At 41.4% G+C, this 26,463-nt stretch overlaps 1 protein-coding gene across 1 annotated transcript in view; it reads right to left on the bottom strand.

Annotated features, from left to right (window-relative positions):
- SGIP1 (SH3GL interacting endocytic adaptor 1) overlaps positions 1 to 26,463 on the bottom strand; it is a 195,654-nt gene that overhangs the window by 54,426 nt on the left and 114,765 nt on the right. The window contains exons 11-17 of the mRNA XM_059727918.1: positions 17,144 to 17,155; positions 14,310 to 14,334; positions 13,550 to 13,601; positions 11,842 to 11,927; positions 9,573 to 9,665; positions 6,739 to 6,813; positions 3,995 to 4,450 (exon numbers count right to left, since the gene is read on the bottom strand). Coding sequence (XP_059583901.1) covers positions 3,995 to 4,450; positions 6,739 to 6,813; positions 9,573 to 9,665; positions 11,842 to 11,927; positions 13,550 to 13,601; positions 14,310 to 14,334; positions 17,144 to 17,155 — 799 coding nt within the window. The remainder of the gene's footprint in view (positions 1 to 3,994; positions 4,451 to 6,738; positions 6,814 to 9,572; positions 9,666 to 11,841; positions 11,928 to 13,549; positions 13,602 to 14,309; positions 14,335 to 17,143; positions 17,156 to 26,463) is intronic.

Below are 26,463 nucleotides of genomic sequence, written 5' to 3'. Positions count from 1 at the left end.
GCTTTAACAATCCATTTCATCAAGCACTGCTTGAGTAATTTAGAAAGAATATATCCTGTTTTGTAACTTAGGAGATTTCCCAAGAGAAATTCTCCTTGTAGGCGTGTTCATATTCTGCAAGGGACTAGAGTAAGGGAGGCCATTCACAGTAATGCGTGCTATAATGAGCAGAAAATGCTTATAGGATTGGACAACGATTCCTTACTGAGTAAGCAACATCGTTGTGTATTATCCTGGAGTTTCCTTAAAATGGTACTCTGTTACAAAACTACAACACACCTCTATCAAATCCTGAGCGCATGCTATTCTGGTGTAAAGACGACATGCCAGATAGCTGCTGTCAACAAATGCATGAATTTTTTAAAAACTGGGTTATGGGTGGAAGTTGTTTACAAAGCCATGGACAAAGCCTGTGAGGGTCCTTTGATTTTATTTCATTGTAAGATGAACCAAAGTAAAGGCTGGAGTGGTGACAGGGGAGAATGTTAGACGGTGTGGCGGGAAGCACAAAAGAACATTTAAGAGAACTGCAAAAAACCCTTTTACCCAAAAAGGCCATTTTAAGTAACATTCTAACTTTCTGTGAAGCATAAAAGGTTTTTTTGTTTGTTTGTTTTTGTCATTCATGACTGTCACCTTTCTGTGAAGATAGACTTGCTACAATTCAATGAAAAATTATTGAGACAAGGTACTTAAATTCATGTTGCAAGATTTTGATTTAACTATGAACATTTCACATTCCAGAACAAAATTCAGCAGGAATGGATACAAAGTCCGATATATAATTTAATTTCAGGGGAGTCAGAGAAGGGGGGAAAATTAGCATTAAAACTTCTTCAAACCCAAGACTAAGATTAACGCCTCTCTAAGTAAAGAAGATAAGAGCTCGGATGACACAAGTAGGGACTTGATACAACAGGACTGTTGCACAGACTTTATTGATTGATACATTTTGCAAAGTACTAGAAAATACATTCTAGGCTTTTTAGACTAGGGACAGAAATTACATATAAACTAGTATAAGTGATCAGAAACCGGTTCAAATCTATAACATAGCAGAAGTTCAGTCCACATAAACCGCTTTCAAAATGGCTGAAAACAGTTAAAAATAAACCTGGATGGATGTAGTAACTGATTTAAGTTAAACTGGTTTATTGAACTGCCCTAGATCCCATTCAGATTCAAGTAAACTTGAAGTCCCCCAGCATCCTGGGATGTTGTGCACCTCCCCCACAAACTCTCCTTGCAGTGTGGGTGGGCTAGCCTTGGCCCAAGCCGTCTGCTCCAGCCGAGCAGGGAAGCATGCTCTAGGACCCCCCAGTTTCTGGCCTAGACCACTGCAGGCATATGGCTACATTTCTGGAATCAAAGGTGAATGAATGTCTGCTCATTTGCTTTTTGGTTTAACCTATGCACCTTAGAGTAACCTGTGACGATTCAATGGAATCAGCCTCGGGCTTTTTGACTGTCTGTACTCAGCCTAAATCTTTAATGTTCAGGCTGTATAATAGGTTGATTCATTCAGTTTTTCATTTTTCCCAATTTAGAATCAAACTCTTTGAGAGCTTAAGAAGGTGCCAGTGTGAAAGCTAAATTTATAGAAATAAGAAACTGGAATAGGGAGAGAGTATACCCTCCTCAGAATCTAAAGACTTTATTCTAGCACAGATCAGTGGAATAGGAAAAGCTCTAAAATGAACTGCCAAAATTGCCTATGGCTAATGGCAATCTTCCAAACTGCCCCAGGATTTGGCTCTTCAAGAACCATGCAAGAATTCTGCCTCCTCCATTCTTTCAGGCTTCTTGTTGAGCATCATCAAAGAAGCTAGGTGCTGACTAATTGCCTACTACAAGACCAACTCCCGGGGGAACAAAGATAGATCTTTACAAGTGTAACAATATTCAGGCAGATTATTCTTTCTCCATAGTAGCATGTTCATCACCGAGTGACATTAAATAACATTGGTTTTAAAATCTCTCTCACTCCAGTCTGTATACTGGAATTTCAGACCATTTCCTGACATGTGGAACATCCTCCTGATCCCAGTCCCAAACTGCCATCCTCCCTTCATTCAAATTCAACTCTTCTGAAGTGTTCACACAAGGCATCTCTACTAATTATGGAAGATACCCTCCATCTCTTACTGGTGCTCCCTGTCTTCTGTGTACCATTCTTGGAATCAAACTCTTCAGGCTGTGGGTTTTTTCTGCATTTTGCAGAGCTCAGTAAAGAGTTGGTGTTCATCAAATAAATAATATGCTGCTCACAGAGGGTCTCATCAGCATATAGAGAGACTATCTCAAAAAGTGCTGACATCCTCAATTCAAACTGACTTCAGTAGGAGTTAAGGGTGACTGGTACCTTGGAGAGTCAGATGCATAAAAAGCTTTTCATCCAGGTGAACTCTGAAACACCTTATGAAGAGAAATCACTCCACCCACCAATTAAATGCAGCCAGTGGGGCAGACATGAAGCTTATTTAAAAGGTCTGCTGAAAAATCCCTCCACTAACGCTATTGATGTTATCGAGTGTTGAATCTCGAAAACAACAAAAGGTTGTAAAATAAATAAATAAATAAAATCACATTTCATAGCATTCTCTCCACTTTTTTATGCCCTTGGATAATATAGTGTTGAAAAATATGAAGTGGCTGTATATAAAATTAAACCTACTGCTGCTCAGTTAATTACTCTGTAAACAACCTGCTGTAGATGTAAAATACACTGTGGTAAACCACCAAGAATTTCAAAATAACAGGTTCAACACTAGGAGCGTTCGCAAGCATTAAACATGGGATTATTTTCGCCAGAGAATATCTCTCTTACTTAGGGTTTGCTTATCTTGGGAAGTTTGCCAGCAGAAGTCTACTAGTACAGTTATACCTCTAAAGTTATACCTCTAAACTATAGCAATATAATTCTCCATGTGGACATACTTATTCCAGGATACAAGTGTGTTTTTCTGCTCTATCCACATGGGGAGTTATACAGTTATATGGGCACAAATATAGTGGGATATTAAGCACGGTATAGTTTTGCGGGCAAGTTTCTTTGTGTAGAAAGGTCCTTAGATCTTAAAACAACGTGATAAAGTGGCACCCTCTTAAGAGCTGCATGAAGGATGCTGCGAAAACTGACTTCTAACAAGGTCATTTAGCCTAATGGTCACATACAAATTCATAATTAAACTGATGAAACCAAGCAGCCAGCAGATTTCAAACACATTCCTCTGCTGGAAGCGTTTCCTCCAAAAAGTATTTATCCAAACCTAGATCAGTCTCTCACTCTGGGAGTTTCAATGGCATTTTCAGGAGGTCATTCAGCTTTATATTGGGTTTCTATTTATTTGGCCATGTTAGCCATGAGATAGTGTAGCGCCATGTAAGCAGTCAGTTGTTATTGTTTGGTCACATAAAAGTCAAATAATTTCAAAGCCTTCCTTAAAGTGACAATTTTGTTTAGTGAACAGCTGGGAGAAGTTAGGGTTTCTGGTTTTTTGTTTGTTTTGCTTTGTTTTTAAAATATTTCTTCTCATTTTGCAGTCCATGGAGGATACAATGGCAGACTAGCAACTCTGTATCAAAGTCTATGGCTGTCAGTAGTTCAGGACTCTGCAAATACACATGTATCACAAACCTGAATGCAAAGTTCAGGCTGTTGACCACGTGTATTCAAGGCTATAAACATTAACTTTGGTGAAAACTATCAAGATTTACCTGAATCCAAACTGTGGAGTCAAAACTCCCCCTCTTACATCAGACACTCAACGATGACAGGGTAAAAGGAAACATGGTATCTAGGATACAAGCTTGACTTGGACCACAAGGGCATTGGATGGAAAAAAAATACGCCACTGGGGGCACAGTACAATCAAACAAAAGGGGATGACTGATGCTTAAAAGCCAACTAAGAGTAGCTAAAGGTTGTGTGTTCACACTGCAGCAAAAAGGCATTCATGGGCACATTGAAGCACACTCAAGCTATAAGACATACCACTGGTGCTTCCTGTGCCACTGCTAGAGCTGGGTCCAGGTGATGACACCACTGTTCTGTAGGTAGGAGGCGGAGGGGGAGGTGGTGTAGCTCTCTGTCCCAACCCAAAATCTTTAGGAGATGCTGCTGATTCTAAGTTATCATCTTTAACGTGGGTCTGGTCAGAAATTTTCTTCTGAACCTCTTCTAAATTGAGTGGAGATGGAACACTGCGAGAGGTTTCAACAGCTGGAGATTCAGCTGCCGTTTCTGGTGCCAGAGGTGGAGACACCACTTTTTCCCTTGAAGTCAACTCTGGAGTTACGTTTTCCGGGGACTGATCAGAAAAATTGACCCACTTATCTTCTGCGTTAACAGCAACAGACTTGGGAAATAATACAGGGCCAAAAATGCTGTCCAAGTCATTCATTGATGGTAGTTTGTCACTTTTGACCTCTGTTGCTTTCTGGTCACTTCCTGTGGTCAAAGTAGTTTATTTTACACTTAATATTAACCGGTATAGCTGAAGTTGCACTATACTCTATGTTTGCACGGGGCTCAGAGTCAGCTACATCCTAGCAGTAATACTTTAAAGCATGTTTTCTTATGAGGTACTAGGGGCATAATTCATGTGCATGAAAATACCTACATAATAGGTTTATACATACTAATACCTATTAAAACACATATTTGATTGAAATACATACACAATATATAGAAAAAGCATGCACAACATACCAGATGTATACTTTTTCATATTATAATATTAAAGCTTCATGTAGTTCAGTAGGACGCAGATATAATTAGCTAACAATGTACAACGTTATACTGTCTGATAAAACTTTTTCAATATTGTGAATTATTGCAAAACATTTAAAATTAACATAACAGCACAACATCATGAGATTCACACTACATATAGTGTATACATGCACATATGCTATTGCAGAACACAAAATACACTGGCAAGATGCATGCAATATCCTGTAGCATACAGCGTGTATGTATTTCAGGTGTAATCAACTGTGGACACAAGGACTTTTCTTTAGGGCTCTATTCATGAACCGAACCATCACGTATCTTTTAACTTCAATATCTGAGCAAATCTAACCTCATAACCAACATGAAAATAGAATTCATCAACATCACTATCAAAGTCAATAGAAATAAACTCCATATCTTCTGGTGCTTTGTTTTTTTTTTATCTGTCCCTCTTACTGAAGAATGACGATACTTTTCGCTTACAATATGCAGCACTTTATATGGGAGTTTTCAAGCTTAAGCAAACCTAACTACTTTCCACTGTGCTAGCTTCACATTTAGCACAGCAGGTAAGTGACCTTACCGAAGTCGTGCAGCATCAGCGGCAAAACTGTTGACAGAACCCAAGAGTACCCTCCTATAACCACTGTGTCTGTACCATTTAAAATTAAAATACCTTCTTGTCCATACATATATATGTACAATATGTGTTCTTAGATTTTGGGGAACTGCTTCAGAGACACAGTGCTGTATTTAAGGGACAACATATATTTATGCTAAAAAGAGACCATCACCAGTTGCTTTATTTGATACACATGCTGAAATGTGCAGCAAGGCAAAACTTGGTAAATAAACGGTTACATGCAGCTGCTCATTTCCTTTGCTTTTGTTGATGAATGCTACTATATGCAGGTAAACACTATACCCATCTGGCTGCATAGATAGATAGATAGACAGATAATGGAAAATGAAGACACGTGAGTATGAATAATATATTGATGAATAGAGCACTAAGTTCATAGCATAGATTTTACATTACTCTATAGCTATATTATTTGCATTGTATGCATTTGTTGTGTAATGTAACTATTGTTTGCCATATAATAAATCCATTTCAAAGAACAATAACTGCATTTCCTTATCCAGACCATACAGTTGCGATTTTAACTCAATAGATACAGGTCTACTAATAACATGAATTATATGCACAAATGTATCACATATACTCTAGCTGCCTTCCAGTATATCTTTGCAACAATTTAATTCAGGTTTTAAATTATTTTAGTGATAGTCAAGATTATTCCACCACATGTACAATTTACTGATTTTTTAGGCAGAATGACCTCTGGCACATCTTTGGATGAACAACACTGACTCATTAATTCTAGGTTATACCGATCTTCCTTCTGCACCCAAAACTCCCAGTGATGTGTGGGAGTGCAAGAATGACGGGGTCAGAACCAAATTTACTCTTCTATGCGAGAAAGATAATTTATCCCAATTATTCCTTTGAAAGATCATTTCAATTTTATGGAGCTACTTTTGTTATGTCATTTTCAGTGGGATTTGAGAAGTTGTACTGCATTTTTTCCCAAAAATGGTTCAATACCAAAAAAAGAGTGAGTGTTGGTGGGGAGAGAAGTCAACATAAAATAAACACAATCAGAGTATTCAGAAGCTAAAGGCTCAACACGTAGGACTTGTACATTACAATTTTGAATGCAGTAGTGGCAGATTAATTTCCAATAAGAAAGTAATAAAATGCTCATGGCTTAACAAACAAGGCTTAAATAAGGCTTAAAAACAAAAATATGTTCAACAGTACAGCCATTTTTCAGCTTTCACCAAAGTGGACCCCATTGTTTAAACATTGTGCATGCAGAACTTGCACTCGAGTCACTTGGGAGTTCTGGAGTCAGAATATTTTCAGGCTCAGGCCCACTTATGTGTTCTATATTATGCAGTATTCATGAACTTGTAAAAAAATTATGCCTCATTTTTACCTATTCCAACTGTTAGAGGAGAGCCAGTCCGAGGTGGCGTGGCTGGAATATTTTTCGGTGGAAGTGGCGGAGGTGCTGCAAAATACCAGATCAGGAGAAAGAGTTTAAGTTCAAGAAAAACATTGAGCTCATAAGAAAACATATGATTCTTTTTGAAGAAGAAGAGTGTTAGTTCCCTGTTCAGGGTATATTTTTATGCTATTGAAAATACAGCATTGGTATAGGTTAATTGCATCCTTGCCACAGCATTCAACGACGTGCCAAGAGAGATAATGGCTATGACAGCTTTATATACTATCACAGACTATGTTAACAGCCTTGCATTATTAAGTGATTAGGCAATTAATGTGCATCGTCATTGTCTGAGGAAAAATCACAATATTTTATTAAGTCAAGAGCAGATATATTTTTCTTTAAGAAAAAATCTTAAATCACACTTGGCTTTTTAAAAACACAAATTAATATTTCAAAATAAGATTTGTAACAAACATTATTGATAAACATTATTTACCTATGCATTTCTAATGCACCAGTTCCTCTAGTGTTACAGTCAGAAGAGTGAACAAGATGATTAAATTATACCAGTTCAATTATTTTGAAGATACAAAATTCCAAAGCAGCATGTAAACAACATCTAAATGCAATGGAGAAGACCACACCGTACAACTGAGGTTTCACTGCAGCAAAACAAAGAGCTGAGCTGTGCTGTCCTGATCTACCTCATGAGAACCACAACCCCATGGCACTTGCAATTGGTAAACCAATACAAATAAAGAATTTACTTCAGTCTGCTTAAACCATGAAAGAAATGAAAGCGTCAAACAAGTCTAGCAAAAATATAGCATAATATGCCATTCATACAACTTTCTTCTTAAATCTTCCTTTTTGTGGAGCTTTACGCTCCTCAGCACTGTCAATAACCAAAAATTCCAAATGATAACTGGCTGCTCCCCAGCCTGAACTAAGTGTCAAATGGCTATACCTACTAGTCCACAGACCACTCCTCTTCCTGCCCCCAATGCATGCCTACACACGTGCTCTGGGGTGGGGGCTTTTTAATTAAAGCGGTTCCCAGAGAGCTGCTTTAATTAAAATGTTTCAGCATCATGTGTATTAAGCCCCTGCACACTTAAAAATGGCCATGGGACACTTTATCTAAATCTCATTCAATTTTAAAATGCCCCAGAGCTTAATACTGTCACAACCCAAGGGTGTGATTTTTGTTTGTGCACGCTTCGGCACTGCTAAATTATTTCCCGCCACTCGTAGCTTTCTTTGCAGGGTGCATTTCTTCGTTGCAACACAGAAATGCATGTTGCAAGGAGTTCCCGCCATTTGTATTCAGATTCGTGCCCCACTCTTGGCCAGTTCTAAATTATTCCTACGTGGCGGCTAGTGATTGGCTTGCTAGCCGTATAAGAGGCTTGAGTGGTTTCCACCCAAGTTGGAGGACTCCACGACTATCAGGAGGAGGAGGACTTCACGTCTCGTGAATATCTTTAAGCGATACAGAGCCTATCGGACCCAGCGTGTATCTCAAGAAGGCTATAGGGGTCTGATCAGCCTCTCGCCTCTCCCTGTCACCGCCTGATCCCTCGATGTACCCTTCCCTGCGCACAAGTTCCACAGAGCCTAGCAAACTTCGTGTGAGTGAATCCAGAGCTCTACCCGGGGTTTGAGTCCTTCAGTTTTTTTTTCTTCCCGTCGCCGAAACCCCATTGCAATGTACTCTCGAGGTTTTTGTTCATCTCCCAACACCGAAACACCATTGCGACGTACCGTCATGTTCTGCAGGTTCGAGTTTTTTGTTTTGTTTTGCAACCACAACTCAAGCAAGTTTTCCTGCCTGCACCGCAACCATCTTTGGTGTAAGTAAAATAATCTTAAATCAACCACTAAGCGTCCGTGCCTAATTCTAGCGTGCCGCCTGTCTTCCCTGACCCGGCGTGTCCGGGCTGCTGGCCACAGCCCACTGCGTGAAGCCCCCCCCCCCGAGGGCCTCGGACCGCTCCCGGCCTGCACAAATGCATGTGATGCTGGAGCGTTCCAATTAGAACACCATGTTGCACGTGTATAGGCAGACCTGTGAGATCTGGGGGATGCAGTGTTAGCTATGAAATATAGTTCCAGTGTATGGCCAGGGTAATGGGAGAGGGGGCGAAGGGGGAGGTACGGGAGAACACACGCAGCCCAGAACAACACATCTGAAGACATGATGCAAAGCAGGGAAACGTTGGTGTAGGGGATACAGGAAAGCTGGGAAAGAAGAATCACATGAAATTGCACCACACTTGTACTTATTAGCCCTGAAAGTACAAGCATTTTTCAAATGTCAAGCCAAACGACTACATAACCTGCTGTGTATAAGGCATATCCTCAGTTTCGAAAACAAGGAAGATTTAACTGATTTTTAAAAGTCTCTTTTGTCCTTCTGAACTTGCAATCAGAGCGGAATTTAGGATGGCTGAATCTTTCCTGGACAAAATTAAGAGATGCAGTCCTCATCATCTGCTTTACTTGTTGCTAGAAATATGCCCTTTATGGTAAACCGACTTAGGTTTAGCTTTGCAAACTGAGAAAGTACAAGGAGAAGCCTCTTTCCCCAGAGACGAGGTACACTGTCTCTTCCATTCTGAAAACCATCCATCCAATACATTATTTAACCAATGTCTCCTTTTTCCATTGTACTGTGCTGCAGCTACAGCTGCTCCCATAAAAATAAAGCTTAACATGCTACATGATTAAACAGTTAGAGATTTTTATAGTACATGGGAGCTCAGACAATAAAGCATCAGAAACTTGATATTTGGCTGATAATCCACACTGCAACTTACTTCCAGTTGGAAAAGGTCTCGGTAATTTTGGAGATTCTAAACTCGAATTCACTGGCTGAACAGAACCCCAGATCTCAGGCTGGTCTAGAGGAGCTGAAAACAGAAAATGAAATACTTGTACACTAAAACAGTACAGAGATTATAGAATCTCGAATTGAGTTACGAACATTGGTTACATATATGAGTTACAAACATCGGTAACGCAGACAAGACAAACTTTCCTCTTGTACTTTTGCAGACCAATTGTCCACCTAGCCCAGTATTCCATCTCTGCCAGTGGCAGGAGTAGATGCTTTAAAGGGAGAGCATATGAACAGGATATATCTAGAGTGATCTATCCCGTCATGCCCTTCCTTGTGCACCATCAGTTTTTTTTAGAGATATATCCCCAACTGTTTTGTTTAGTAGATTTATCATCCATGAATTAGTTGACTCCCTTTTTGAACCTGGCTCTACTATCTGCTTCTACAGCCTCCTGTGGCAATGAGTTCCACATGTTAATTATGCACTACATAGAAAGTAGTCTGTCTTGTAAGTTTTAAATCTGTCTCCTGCTAATTTCAGTGGGCGGTTTTAGTTCTAGTATTCTGGGACTTCCACATTCACTCTTTCCACACCCACCATGATTTTATAGACCTCTTCAAACCCCCCCCCCCCTTCTCTCTGTCCCCTCAACCTTCTCCTTTCCAAACTGAACAGTCGCAGGCTTTTCATTCTCTTCTGGTTTAGAAATTGCTCCATACCCTGGATTATTTTGGGGTATGGAGCAGGATGCTTTTTCTAATTCTATTAAATCCTTTTTAAGATGTGAAGAGTGGAACTAACTGCACACATGGCTGCATCATGGGTTTCTGATTTACCAATTTTTTTTTTTCTCAAGATGAAAAAGTATTAGGTTTTAGAAAGTATACTTACTTTCAATTAAATGCAAGAATGTTCTGTTTAGAAGTAATATGTTACTAAAGCCAGAAACTAGGTATGCCTAATTTAATACTGTTTCTACAATATAATGACATTTTGGGCTACAGCATCATGGGTGAAACAAAATTGTAAGGCACTACCAAGGAATCAAATGTGACATTTTTCTTTTAATAGAAAATTGAAATGCTCCTGTAAATTACCAGCCATTTCTCTTTGTAAGCACCAAATTGTTTAGGCCATATATTCCTGGACAACCATCAAGTGATCTTGGAAAAAAAAAAAAATCAGACAGAAATAGTGGGATTTATTTTAATATTAAAGATTCTTAATATTACTTAGCCAATCTCAACACCAGTCCCTATGATAAGTTAAGAGGGTCCAGTTGAGACTACTCACTTTTGCTCATTCGTATATTGCTTTGATTATATAAATATACAAACAGGATTCTCCAAAGCTTCAGCAAAATGCTGAATTTGTTTGGCTTGTATAATAAGTTGAGATGGAATTTGCTACTAATTTGGGGTCTACTCCAAATTTAGAGCCACTCTTGACCGTGTAATTTACTGAAAGCACTCCACAGGTAGTAGATGTAACCATTATTTATAGTTTGCATTTTGTTTTGCTTTGTTGCATTTTTTCTTCCTTTTTAAAAAAATAATACTATAGTCAGAATTAAGAACTTTGATTTATTTGACTATTTTTGATTGCTGTATCCCCTAAAATAGAGTAAAGAATGTGATGTGGCTAAAAGAGTGCGAATTGTTATCCCCAAACTAGTTGTCAAAGGAATAGCAATTGAAAATTTAGCTTACTTGATGCTTAATAGTTTGGCTGGAGCTGATTTTCAAAGGTTTGAAACCCCTGGTATACCTGTCTAATATAGAAAATCACATTCACAGTGAAAATGCCAAAATATTATGTCTTTTGGGAAGCGGCTTATATTGTCCAAAGATACTCTAGGCAATTATATCCTCTGTCACTCTGTTTATATTGGATTGAGGAGCCTACTGCAGGAGCTTATGATGTCCCCTGTGGCTATGGTTTGGTTTAGCAGAGTGTAAGTTAATTATGAAGCTGAATGCTGATGAAATTTTACACTCACAGGGTAATTACTGTGGATATGCAGGAACCACTCGCAGTGTTTATAGTCATCTTGTAGCCTACAAACTGTTAAGTTGTCACCTATTATACAAAGCCAAAGTTACCCAGGGTGCAGTGTCCCAATTGCATGAAGAAAATTAGATTCATATCCCAGATTTATTACAGAATTCATTTATAAAATAAAGAGAATTTATTTTTAGAAGTCTTTTCCTTTTTAAAGAACAGCCGGACTAGCCACTTTTCATACCTTCCAATTTCTGTTCTTCAAATGCTGACTCCAGTGGTGGGCCAAACAAAGGGGCAAGGGCTGTAGGATCATCTGGGGCTTTTTTGCTGTAGGACAAGACAAATATGAAATGAAGTCATTTAAGGAACAATCTTTGAATATGCTTGAGAGAAGTGTCAGATTCAAAGTGTTTGATGGCATAAACCCTTTAGTGGCTAAAAACTCTTCAGACTACCACTAATTCACTTGGAGGTGGGAGGAGGGGAGGTGTTTTAATTCAAGTGGTTCCCAGGCAACCACTCTAATTAAAACAGCTTAGCCTCATGTGTATTAAGCCACCTCCCACCCCACCTGCCCACCTCCCACCCCAGCACATTTCAAAACAGCCACAAGTACACTTTAACTAACTCTTATTCAACGAGGTTTCATTAAAGCACCCTTGCAGTCATTTTGAAACACAGGGGGCTTCATACAGGTGACACCCAAGTGATGCTATAGCTTTCCAATTAGAACGTGTTGGAGCACTTCTATAGGCAGCCTAAGAGCTGGCATTTTTGGAGGGGTGCCTTAACTCTACCGAGGAATGCCTTTCATCTAAAAAGGTTGAGAACCACTGGCTTAGATACAGCAAAAGGTACTAGACACTAGTGACCAATCTAAAAAACACAGGTTGCCTAGGTTAACTCCTGTTAGTACAAGCAAACATTACTCTGGATAGGAATTACTGAGGCAGAAAGCAGAGTACATTTGCACCTTATAGACTAAATTCATTTTACCTGCCTGACTTCAGACTACCAAGGTTAAATATTTCTATCTGTAAAATATACATTGTGGGCAGAATAGAGTCTCATCTTGCCTTTCTCTCCTGCTGAACTGCATGCCACAGTTTTACTTAAAATATTAGGAGGGACATGATTTGCCTATTACATTATTTCAGACTGAGTAAATACAATTTATATAAAGGCAGAGACTAGTGGCTACCTCAACAGACCTTGTTCCTACATTTGTTTTTGGTCTTCTTCTATTTATCAATATTCTTACACAACAATCATAACCTTGCTGTCGGAAAAGTTTTCTAATTTGTTTAAATGAACATAAGCATCATCAATAAATGTTATTAGTGATATTTTTTAAGAGTAGATTGTCCTTTCAAATATTTAAAGATTCCTAAGTGCACAGCTTTGTAAACAGATAATGAACTGCACAACATCTGATTACACAACTGATACCCATCCCTGAGCTACAGCAACGACACTGAGATGGTAGGAGCATGTGGAAACAGCAACCAGACATCTAAGTTTTTTCTGGGTCAGAAACTAAAGTAAAATACAGCTTTGTCAGACTTAAAAGATACTTCATCTCTTGGGTGGCCAATGTTTTGAGATATACCATCTAAAACAGGAAGCAGAAAAATATATTGATACCTTCTGCCTCATGGAAAGAACTTGTGTTTTTTTATCTCATTTTTGGAAGTATTTATACTGAAATGCTGGAAAGAACAATTTTATAAATAGCTTCTAGAATGCTTTCCCCCCTCCTGAAATAGTGCTTCCAAGAATGACAACACATTTAGACAGCTTACAGATTTGTCTGTACATAATTAGTGATGCCCACTGATTAAGCTGGTGGGGTACTAGGTAATAACTGATCATCATTTCCTTTGATACAAGGGTCCCTGACTAACTACTATGCAATATCTATAATAAATGACAGTTTCTTTCATACTGACCTTGCAAGTTCCGGAGTTGGTGTCGAGCGCCTGGGTCGTGCTATCTCTTCACCTGTCACATATGATGGTACTGTTTAGATTGTTTTCTTTTGTGTTGAGTTGCAATTTTTCACATGAAAGACTAGGAGATGCGAGTCACTGGAATTACACAAAACCAGCATGTACTTACACATGCCAGAAGAAGTTGGAGCCAATGACAAATTTGGAGATTGACTAATCCACAAAATGGAGAAGAATTAATTCTACCTTCCCAATATGTACAAATGTATTGCTCTCTCTTTATATGGGAGTTTACAGTATGAGTGTAATTCCAACTCAGCGAGACTAAATATACTTTAGCAAGCTACATATCATCTCATTGTATGGCTCTTTGTGGAGACAGCAGAGTCTATACATCAATTACAATCTAATTTTTCTGGATACTATCAGATGAGAAGGCCACTAACATAACATCTTCCATGTAGATGTCATATTGATGGGCTAAGTTAATTTTATGAGCAACACATTCATGAAGGACAGAAAGCTACACACAGCAGGAGATCAATGATATTAGCACTGTCCCTTTTAAGGGCTCATGTGTTAGTAAATAAAATATGCTGTAGCTGTCCCCTTTAAGAATTACTGCTTGGGAAAAGAAGTGCACTTTGAAAAAAAGGTAGAGGAGCATATTTTGAAGCAAATCTGACTTTTTTTCTAAAGAACATAAGAGTATTAACCTTTTTGACATGTTCAGTTCCTGCAAGCTAAAGAATATACTTACTGGATAAATTCCTTTTAATTGTACCCTAGAATTAGAAACAGACACTAAGGTTTAGGAGAGGGTAAGCAATAAGCATAACATACATGTAAAATAGGTACATCTAGTTGGTTGAAGAGATGCATCTCAGTACAAAGCAGGTAAATGAAATTTGACATCAATCCAACTACCTTGGTCACACACACACACACACACACACACGGGTTCTGCCCCCAGTTGATGAGAGCAGAGAAAATGAATTAAAAGATCTTGAACCAGATAAAACCAGTCTGTGGGCATGCTGTATTTGCAGCTGTCTTGATTGTCAGTTTATTACACTAATCATTTTTAATTGCAGTGCTGTATCAACTTATACATACACCCCCCCACCACACACACACCCCTGAACTTCAATACGCTGTAACTGGTTTAAAGCAACTACATTTTGTCACTATTCTAAACTGTCATGTAAGTATATACAAGGTAAGCACACTAGTAAAATCTTAAGGAGCAATTTATAACCTAGGAAACTGGAAGACTCTAACACAAGTAGAAATTATTACAAACAGAAAAGTGAAAACAAGCATACAAGAGGTAAATTTCTAAAGAGGAAGGGAAAAGATGTGGTGTGTTTCTGACAGCCATCTCCTGAGGGAATGTGATAGTGACTGCCTATGGTATCATAGAAACAACACAGCAAGGTTACCATTACTTCTTCATAATGCAGTTACCATGGTAGAACATTATGCGGCAGCAGACTAATAAATAACCTAGGCCACAGCTCTATGAAATGTGTATTGTCAAAGTGGGCTCTTAATGCAAGCCTTTTCTCCACATGTGCTATACAGAGATTTTTTCCATGCACCACAATGGTGTGTTAGCTCCAGAAAGATTTGCACTTCTGCATGTGCTCCAGGGCACCGGGGGGAGGGGGGACGCAAGGGGGGTAGCACTGGGAGTTGCTGTAATTAAAGCTCCACAGCACCTTGTGTATTAGCGTCCCTGCACTTCAAAACAGCTGCACGAGGCAGTTGAACTAAAACTTGTTCAATAAGCTTTAGTTCAAGTGCCCCTGCTGCCATTTTGAAGCACGAGGGTGCTGATACATGAGATGCGGGAGGTTGCTGGAGCGCAGTAATTACTACGCTCCAGCAAACTTGATTACAGGTTTTCCTTGCTTTAGGCTGTACGTGCATTCCTGGAAAATGGCACATAACTTGAATTTGCATAAAGGGAACCTACTTTACAATGTAACAAATAGGGATATATTCCAAGATCTGGGCTGTACTGACCCCCAGACCCATTTCTACCACTTTTACAAGACAATTTTGGTACTCACCAGCAACAGAGAGTGCACACAAGCACAGGGTGGTGGTAAATGTTACCATAATGGGGATGGCAACTACAGAAACACATGTCTCAGACAATGAGCGAGGAGCACAGATCCACACGGGAGACTATGTTTTGGTGCACGTCACTCCCACAGTGCACCGCACAAAGCAGCTGACTGCGGGTTTCCACCACACCAAATCGCATAAGAGTGAATTTATCTCGCATGTAACTAATTTTTGGTATAAAAAGGATCGTTGCATAAGAGCAAATCTGCACATACAGAACCCGCATCAAGCGAGGGAAACCTGAATCGAGTCTGCTCTAACACGCTGTCGTTACAGCGTGTCGGAGCAGGCCTACACTCATGTACAGGCACCCCGATCAAGATCAAGAGGGTGGTGCAACATGTTTTCCTCTCCGCTGTCATACTCTGTACTCATGCATTCACACTTCTTGAGGTTGCTGGGCTAGAAGTACCCTGTTAGGGTTAGTTATTAGGTAAAATTCAGTCAGTAAGCAAAATAGAGGTTTATCCAGAAAATCTGTTGAAGTCGGTGAGATGAGAGAGGCTGCTAGCACTGAGCACCCAGCATTATTCTAAAATTATATGCCCACCATATTCTAAGCTGGGTTACTGTGAACTCACTGATGTGAATAATGGCGAGGACGGGGAAGCAGACTGGTAGAGAGGGCGAGGATATGGCATTGTAGGAGAAAAAGTACTTGGATACAATTGATGAGCATAGTGGCTATTTGCAAGAGTTTCATTTATCCCCATTGTCTCCTGGGATAGCAGCTGTTCCACTGTGCTCCAGAGCAATCTTTGAAAGAAGCAAGTCAGTCACAGCCGTGAGGGACGGGCTCCTGAATGGCCTCATGGAACATGCTTGGCAACAAGCTCTGAAGGTCTTAATGTGTGTGTGGACAGAGGGTACATGCAATTAACCCACAACACCTGCTGCCTTTGGTTTTCTTCACCCACAGGACTGTGAAACAACCAAGCATCACAGCTCAATCCTATTAAGCTCAGGTTTAAATGAGATCAGTCTTACTCTCGTAATGCATAGCCATGTCTGTGCCGGACTGAACCCTATGCAACTAAAAAGTTGTAAACGTGGCCGTTACCCACACAAAATTCATGCCCTGTGAGAAAGCCAATCTGTCTAACAGGTGAATCGTAAGCAGCTGTGAGCAACAGGACTTTTACTTTTGTCTGATGTCTCAGTGAATCAAACAGGAGCCACACTTTAAGATAGCCACCTCCCTTCTCAGGTGATTCTCAAAAGACTTTAAAGTTTTTTAACATAATGCATTTTCTATTGTACTTGCACAGGGTGCACATTCACACACACAACCACTTATCAGAGAGCACATTGTGGAAGACTTGCACCAGGTAAAGCATCCATCCATTCACTTCCCTAAGAGCTATCAATGCAGAACCAGTTCCAGGCCGAGCAAGGCAGATTCTAACAAACTGTCAGACATTTCATAAACATATGGACAGAAAACAGTGAGCGAGTTCTTACCGGGCTGCGCCTCTGTGATCAGCAAGAAGGAAGAGAGAACAGATACCTAGTCAGAGAGTGACAGATCAGTAAAGATGCTCGGGTAATGAGAAACTTCCCCCCCTATGCAATTACACTGTTTTGAAAATTATATTCCCAACCCCCCAGCAGGTATTAGCACTTTGCTCATTAACTGGCTAGACCGTTGGCTTCATGCAGCTGACTGTAAGAATTTGGGGAGTAAATAGGGAAGCTCCAGAAGGGATGGCAGCTCAAGTCCCCAGCCTCAGTGTAGTGAACAAGGCACTCAAAGATCCTCCACAGGCATCTTCTCCTCTCCCGTTCCTCTGGCATTGGAGCTGCTTTCCCCTCCTCACTTGGTTCTGAGGTCTTCCTCCTTCTTGATTTGGTTTTCACCTTCCCTTTCTCAGAGAGAGGTGGGCTAGTTTACTTTGCTCCTCCAAGGTTTCTCTGTTTGCAGCTCCCATGCTGCTCACCAAGGCAGCTGACCAAAACTCATCATAGAGAAGTCATCTGAACCCAACCATCAGAAGAGTTTGAACAGAAAACCATGGGACAAAACCAATGAGGATTTCTTGAGGAACTCAGAAGCCTAAGACGTGGCCCCCAGCACATAGAGACTTTGACAGGTGTGCATCTGACCTCAGAAACAAGTTCCCTTCCTCTTTCTCTATTTTTTTCCTTAAAATAAGCCCCACATCTTTTAAGGTTATGCTATAAGAAAGAAAGTGGGACAGTGGATAATTTTCAAACAATAACTACACAAATTAAATTGATTAGATGCGCTCCTTCAATTACTGTAGGGGTAATTACACATATATCTATATATTTGAACAATTTGTTGAACATTAATCAAAAGACACAAGATTGACCCTGTTCCAAAAGCTTGTTGTCTAAATTAGGTGGTACAGTCCAAAATATGCAGGGTGCATGTGTGTGTGTGTGGGGGGGGGGGTGCACTCACAGTCATTCTTTGCTGCTCCAATACGAATTACTCAGTGTGCTTAGAGTGTTTTCGATTTTCACATTTTCAAAGTGCTTCACAAACAAGTAGTGATCAGTAGCCTGGGAGATGTATTGTTTTAGCATTGACATGGAGAAAAAAAAAAAAGAGAGAGAACAGAGGGCCTGATTATGTGGGGTTGCTCAGCTCCTGGAAGGACCAGGGGCACATTTCTGCGCTGTGGTGTTATGAAGAACTGGCACTAGAGCTCAGCAATGCCAAGCTCACAGTCCAAGGACCTTTGCATTAGGCCACATTGCTGCTTGATAGTAAAAATTCCTACTTAAATACCACCACAGGATTCTCATCATCCCTGTGGAAATAAACTCATTTTATCCCATGTACCTATAGCATTTGAAATTCTGGTGTTGCCTAACATTGGGGCACTGCAGCTTTCCATAAGTCTCCAGATCAGGGGTTGGCAACATAGGCCCACAGGTTGGAACCAGCCCATGGAGCTGCAAGCCTTGGCCTGTGCCCAGGCCTGAGTTGGGGCTCAGCAGCAATGAGCTGGGCTAGGGACAAGGAGCTGGAAGCTGTGCCCACACGGCTGCTGCTTCTCAGCTCTCCTGCTCCTTGCCCACCAGAGCCAAGTTGTTCTGGCCCATGGTTTGAAAGAGGTTGCCAGGGCCTACTCTAGACTAATACACTAGGAGTTGAAAGGCACTTGAAAGTAGAAATCTCTGAACATCCACTCACTGAAGTACTAAACATAAAATGGGATTTATAGCATGTGGATGAGTGTCCAGTTTGAGGCCTTTTACCCTGGTGTCAAATCTTGGGTCAGCTGACAAGTGAAAAGCAGTTGACTGGCTTCATTTTAATCCCTGTTTGCAAGTTATCAACGCTATGAAGTTATTTAATTAACCTGCAGTGATAGTAGGATGTATTATTTTGCCTCAAGAAAAGTGATGGTGAGGGCATCTTTAGATTTCATGCGGGGGGTGCGGAGTGGCGGGGAGGAGGATTTTCAAACATTTAAACTCACCGTGGATTTGACACCACGTTTCCCTATTCAAATTATTTTGAACAAAATGTATACGGCTACACAGCAGTCTTGGCTGAAGGAGTGATAGAGTTCCAGAAGGTAAATCAGGCCCCAGAAGGAGTATACCTGTTTTAAAAAGACACTTCAGATCTCACTTAGCCCTGAAATAAAGTTTGATGGATAATGCAGTCTAATACAGGGTCTGGCATAGTCTCACCCCAAGGTGTTTTTAAACTTTGAGAATGCTGCCAAAACCAAGCCAGGGGCCTCCCCTGAGGAGGGATGCTACAAGTCTGAGTTTCTTGAAGATAAGAAAGTACATTACAGCTGCAACTATTTCAAAGAGCTTGTACTTCAATACTACGGTGCTTTGCACATTATAAATGCACTTGAGAAACAGAGATGGACAGAGAGGCAGATCATTTGGAATGTATAGGAAAAGGTATGTAAGAAGCTCAAAAAAAGTTAAATGCAGAGGAAAATGTCCTGCAAACAAAACAAGGAAAAAACATTTCCTCACAAATTTTCACCTGACTGAATTGAAAAAAAACTGTGCATTTAAGGACTTGTTGTCCTAGTTCAGTGATGACCCCAACTAATCCTTAAGAGAAACAGGAATGAGAGTCAATATAAAACAAACAGTGAGAGTGTGCACACACACAGCTGGAGGTGGAGAGCAAGGGAACAGGGTAGGAGGAAAGCACATTATAAAACAAACGCCTGGGCAGGGGATTTATACTGCTGTCTTGTTATGGCTACTCCAGTCTCTGTATTTCCATGTGGAGAAGATAATTCCACAGCAACAGTAAAATAACCCAATCCCTCGGCATGTTCTTCTGCAGATGATGGGATGGAAATGTAGACATTTATATGCTGTCTATCACAGTAGTATAACTAAGCGGGGGGAAGATAAGAGGGCACCAGCCCCGGATGCCGACTTAGAGGGAGCGCTGGAATGGTGCCCCTCTGCCCCCCAAGTCTTTGCCACATCTACCCCCTCTGGCCATAGGAGCCAAGCTGGAGAAGCCCCACACTGCCTGGCTTGGGAGTTGGGTGTGAGGACACAGGAGGAGTAGTTCTGTACCACCCAGGCCTAGGAGCAGATTTAGAAGAGCCATGCGCTGCTTGGTTTAGGAGCTGGGTGCAAGGACATGGCAGGATTAAATGCTGAGTTTAAACATTTTTAAATCCTTCCCCCCCGCATGAAAGGGATCTAATAATGTGCTCACCATCACATTTCTTGAGGCAACAGAAACAAACAATCCTTCAGTGGCTGCATGATTAATTAAATGACTTCGTAGTGCTGGTAACTTACAAATGGGGATTAAAATGAAGCCACTGAACTCCTCCTTACTTCTGGTCTGATGCAGAATTTGACATCAAAGGTGAAAAGCTAATGCCTCAAGGGTCATGTCCCAACAAGCACACATGTGCAGGAGTGTGCATTTTCCCTGGGACAAACAGCAGCAGCACATGTTTGTGCCACTGCTATTTGTCTGTGGGCATGCCCCTGCACACACACTCCGGTATGTGGCAAAGTGACCCGAGTGGGGAAGAGGAGGCTGGGGCCAGCATTTGTGCTAGCCCCAGCAGCTGTACCTGAGGCCCTGGGTGATTCTGGCTGGCCAGGCTCTATTTCTTGTGGCGCACACTGCCGCCACGTACACTGCCCTAGTTTTTTCAGTGGCAGTTATTTTTGACACCAGAATCTGCCAGTGCCAAAAAACCAGCTTTGCTGCAAATTAGCAGTGTGGTGAACAGGTGCACAGCAGGGCTGTGTGAAGCTTTGGGTGCTGATTCAATTAGGAGATTTGGCCCAATTTGGCGGCTGAATCTCCAAAGCCAAATTGAAACTGGGAGACCAATAAAAAGGTCTGAATCGATTCAAAACTCTCTGAATTGATTCAGAAAAGATTTGAAGAGATTTGGAGATTCAGGCAGTCCCCACTCACTGCCTCAGGGAGCTGGACACGGACTCCATGCTGGTAAGGAGGAGGCAGGGCAAGGGGGTGCTGGAGGAGGGGGGACCCCGACCAGGCCCCATCCCCTGCCTGCTCTCCCAGGCCCCCTGAGCAGCCCCCCAATCCCCACCTGCTCTCTTAGCCCCATAAGTGGCTTCCCCGCCTGGCCCCAGCGTCCTGGCTCTCTTCTTTTAAAGAGTCCTGCACTCCCCAGCTGCTGCAGAGGCCATTGGGGCCTCTGGGGGCTCATGGCAGAGCCCCCTACGAAACGCGGGGCAGTGGGGGGCAGCGGGGATCACCCCCTCTCCCCCATCTGGCAGGAGCCAGTGAGTGTGGGGCTTTAGTTTTTAATTTTTTTAAATTAAAATCCTGTGATGCTGGGGCCAGGCCAGGCAGCCATTGATGGGGCTAGGAGAGCAGGCAGGGGATGGGGCCTCTTCAATTCAGAGATGTGGCTGATTCAGCGGCAGCCAAATCTCCAAATCAGATTCGGATAGTGATTCGAATCACTGTCCCCCAAATCAGCTGAATCCGAATCGAATACTAGCTGCTTTGTAGAGGCCTAGTGCAGAGGCGCTGTGTGTGGCTTATGGTGCGTTAAACTGCTTTGAGGTGCACTCATTGGGGCATACCCAAGGGCAGGGTCTTTGAGTCCCTGGGGCAATTAAGACCCTCGGATGACCAGGTAGTGTGGGGCTGTTCCTGCTATATCCTGGTACCAAACTCCTACAGCTGGGCAGAACGGGACTTCTCCATCTGGGCTCCTACAGCCAGGGGGTTGCATGGCTGATCCAGATATGATAAAGGAGCACCTGCTACCACAGTAAAGACTCCCCAGGAGGCTGCCATTCTGGCATCCACCCAAGTCAGTGCCTGAGGACAGTATCCCACTCTCCTGCCCCTAGGTACCCTACTGTCTGTCAGAAGACTGCCCTAATGCAAGTAATGCTAAAAACCATATGTACATTCCTTCCCTAATAAAAAAGCACTGAGTCCCAAGGAGAAGCTTCTACTTCAAGTTCACCCTGTCATTTTTCCCCCCGCTAGCATTGTAATACAAGCTCAGGCAGCTGCAGTGTGGCTTTTCTTCAGCTCAGACTCACAATTCCCTTCAACATCAGCAACATATTACATGCTGACACAAGCAAAAGATGTTGCTGGGCTAGATCTTCATCTGCATCCAGCACAAGCCTTATCCAGTGGATGAGCGACAGGATGCACCCACAGCAGCTCCTTTATTTTTGAATTTACAGCAGCCTCATGGATACTTAAAATTATTCTGGTGTACCAATGACCCAAAAAGGCTTTTTGATCAGTTGGGCATCCTTAAAACACAGTGGTACTCCTGCCATGCCCCGCTTTTTGGCCACAATCGCTATAGTCACTCTCCAGGGATGCTAGAGAAATCTATCAGTGGCTGGATTTGCAGGGTTTGAGGCTGCTTTATGCCACCAGAGTAGGGGCTAAGGATGTGGCCAACAGGATGAATATAAGTGCATATATATGTACGCATGAGTGTAACAGCAGAGATAAGCTGAAGCAGACCAAAAAAATGGGTGAAATCAGTGATAGAGCAGAGAGTGAAGAACTGCACATTTTGCAAAACCATTAACATTCTTCTCAAACCTTTACAAAGACAAAGAGACTGTCTTTCTGGGCTAATGAATCCAAGTGCTACCCATTATTTTGGGAAACAATACCAAGGCAAACTGCATTGCAGTGACTGCAAATATTCCTCAATAATTACAGAACTGTATAAAGACCTTCCCCCTTTTTCTGCCAATGCACACAATCATAGCGAATCTCCCACGGAAGCAGAAGTGGAAGTGTTCAGGGACCTGTAAATGAATGGAGGCATTTAGAAGCAACTTGTGATATTCCAAATCAAGAACTAGCCCACTGTTTGAATGTTTATGAACTCTCTGCTGAATGAGGTCAGGGATATGAAAGTGAGTTTTCAAAGTGTATGAGGTTTTTGGGTAAAGAGAAATAGGAAGTTCCCTAGGACACATGGTGCTGAGGTTACTTATGTCATGAGTGAGCATACTGAAGCGATATGTTTTTCCAGTTTTTCGATACACTGTCTAGTGTGCTGTGTGTGTATATGAGAAACCAACTGCTAACCCACCATTAGCATGTGCATGTTAATCAGAATTAAAAAGTTACTCATGACCCATTTTGTGTTGCTGGGCTAGATCTTCATCTGCACTCGTGATACATTTTGTGGCTGTGTATTGTTTAACTAACATGTTTGCAAACCGATTGTGTAGGGTACTGGAATGCCACATCCTCTCACAGCCAGTCACGTCAAAATGGCAATTGGCTGAACATATTGTTGGCATTTCTCAGAGCCCGGAAATCAGTTCCACATATGATAAATAAAACACTGTGCCACCAATGTGTATTGGACTTTTCTATAGCTCTCTAGCATTCATTAATGAATAGTTACAATACGCATTTCACAATTCTGCTTGAAATTATCTTCTCTGGGTTCATGGAATGGTACGTTCTTTTTCCACTGAATTCTGGAATCTGGTAACAAAAAGAGTGGCGATTTTAAGAATGGCACAGGTCTGTGATAAATTTATGAATTCAGAAAGGCTTTAAATGTGATATCTCTGCAAATGTTTGAGAAGAATTTTAAGTGCATCAAAAAGAGAGAGAAAGCTTCATTGATTTTATAAGAGCCAAATTTTATGCAGCTCTTAATTTCATTCCTGTAGCGAATGAATCTCGCTCTCTCTCATCCACTCAGGGATACGTGCACTAATTGTCCCAGCGCTATCTTGTCTTGGTTTTTGCCTCAAGCCACATTTGCGGTTTTATTTGCATGCATTACTCCCTTTAAGATTAATGGAAATTACATGCACAAAGAAGTAAAAATAGATTGCTCTGTCTTTGGGTGGATCATCTACCCAACCACAGGGGTTCAGCAGCAAGAAAGCCATTTTGAATTGAGCAGGAGAACCAAATAAGAATGAAAATAAGCAAGTAAAATGCAACAAATCAGTGACAAAATCCACACGGATAAATCACACAAATTCAGAACTATAGGCATAACTTGCTTTTTTGGCTTTCTAATGAAACTTGCCTAATATTTTGGAATCATGTTACAATTGAGACCAGAAGGTCTCATATTTTGACAGGAGGCAAATGCCATGCAGATATTCAGCCTTCTGGAAATACAGACCCACTCACTGCAGGAAAGTTCTTTGAAGAGCCCTACTAATTTCACTTGAAAGCAAAAGGTGTGGGGATAGTGAATTGCAAAGCATTTTTGCTGAAGTAGAAAATTATAGTCCAAAACTTTAACTTGCATTAGAACCGGGTGAGGTTCCCCCCAGCCCAACAAGATCCAAATCCATCCAAAAAAGGCAGTTTTGGGACTTTCAAATCTACTGGAAAATGTGGGTCAATTTACTTAGTAGTTTCAGCTGAAATGGAAATGAGAAATCATTTAGACTATTCCAAAACATCTCTATGGTTGGCCTTTATAGTCTTTGTCAGCCATTCCTCAGTTTGAGGATGATCTCTGCCATGGTTCATTGATGGGCCTTGTGGTGACTTAAGAGCCCAATCCTTGAGCCACAGACCTATACACAGAAGTTGCAGATCTTTCTACAGGAGATAACAGGCTGTAAGCTAGAATTTTTCTCTTTTTCATTTCTCCATTCTCTCTTCTCTGCTTTGAGGACAAGATGCTTAACTCAAAACAGGCTGCTGCTTGGTTCAGGTTGTGGCACCATTGGAGTCAGTCAACAGCCAGCTCCTCCCGACTCTTGATGCTGACATCCATTTTCTTGAGGTGTGCCTTCAGTGTGTCCCTGTAGTTTTTCCTGTGGCCACAGGAAGATTCAGGGCATTACTAAGTTGGGAACAGAGAACCATCTGGGAGTCATGAGTTGGGCATCTGCACACAATGTCTAGTCCAGAGAAGTTGGTGCTCGAGACTCAATGCTGGTAACACTGGCTTCAGCAAAGATTTCCAAACATTGGATTCAACATTTGTGCAGTGATCTTCCCACCTGATGTAGAGTATTTTCTGGAGGCATCATTGGTGATCTCTCCAGGCCCATGAGATGACAACAGGTCACCCACATTTCACGTCCATAGAGAAGAGTGGGGATGATGACTACATTGTAGACCTGGATCTTGGTGTCTTTCCAGAGATTGAGAGGAATAAAGATGTGCCAAAGCAATTTCCCAAAGAAAGCACTTGCATACAAGATCCTGTGCCGGATTTCCTCAATGCTCACTCTATGAAAGAGGTGGCTACTGAGGTAGGTAGCCCAGAAAGGATGAGGGATCACGCCCTCCTTTTCAATAGCTCAATTGCAGGGTATAGGAGACCAGGTTATAGTTTTTTCTGCCCTGCTTGCTGAAGTCTGAGTTCCCATTCCTTACCTGGCAGAAGACTGCCTTAAATCACCATGGTACACGTTACTCTGGAGTAAGCCACTCTGTTTCTCCTGTTGATGCTGTTCCACTTTTCTCAGACAGCTTAAAAATTCATAGCGTTAGAGGCAGACACTAAGCAGCCTAAGAGTTTAGGCCATATCTTAAGAGGTGGGAACCTCAATTTAGAATAATATTTTATAACCAGGTGGCTAGAGCATTCTCCTTGGAAGAGGAGGAAGAAAATGCAAGTTCAAAACCCCTCAAGCTGAACAGTGTTGAATCTGGGCTTCCCATAATAGGGGAGAGTGCTTTAACCCACAAGCAAAAGTGCATTCTTCCCTTTGTTTTGTGGGTTTTTTACATGCACTGGTTGGAAGCTTCAGAACTTTAATAACGCGCTGGAGCATCAGTAACTTGTCACTAACCTTTCAATCTACTCCTGTGTACAAATATTAGACTATGACAACTCTCATGATTCTTGGGAATTGGAAAAATCTCTTCTACAGATGGGAAAACTAGGGGCAGCAAGTTGGAAACTTGCACAAGACCACAGAAGGAGGAATTGTAAGAGAAGAGACTAGATTTCAAAGGTTCTTCTCTTGAGAGCCAATGCTGTCTCCTATTTAGCACTTCAAAATCTGCACAGGCCTACAAAACGTTACGGCATGAGAAAAAAATACAACCAAGTCTTTGGAAAGAATATATTGGCATTGTATTGAATGTTACCATAGCAGCAAAGTTCATGTTACCTAACTAAAGGCTTTTATATCTTCTGATAACTATAAATGCTCTGTGATGTACATAACACAAACTTGGGTGAAATCCTGAGCACATACTTCTTTGCGCTCAGGGCTTCACCATCCTCAAGCTTTCTGTTTGTCTTGCAAGCCAGAGGGGAAAATAATAAAATATAACAGCAAGGAATCCTAGCTAATTTAAAAAACACACCTTGGAATTAAATCCATGAGGG

Source organism: Alligator mississippiensis, chromosome 5 (genome assembly GCF_030867095.1).
Source record: "Alligator mississippiensis isolate rAllMis1 chromosome 5, rAllMis1, whole genome shotgun sequence".
NCBI classification, from domain to species: domain Eukaryota; kingdom Metazoa; phylum Chordata; order Crocodylia; family Alligatoridae; genus Alligator; species Alligator mississippiensis.
Note: the sequence above shows the minus strand (reverse complement) of the source record. Positions and strands in the feature narration are given on the sequence as shown.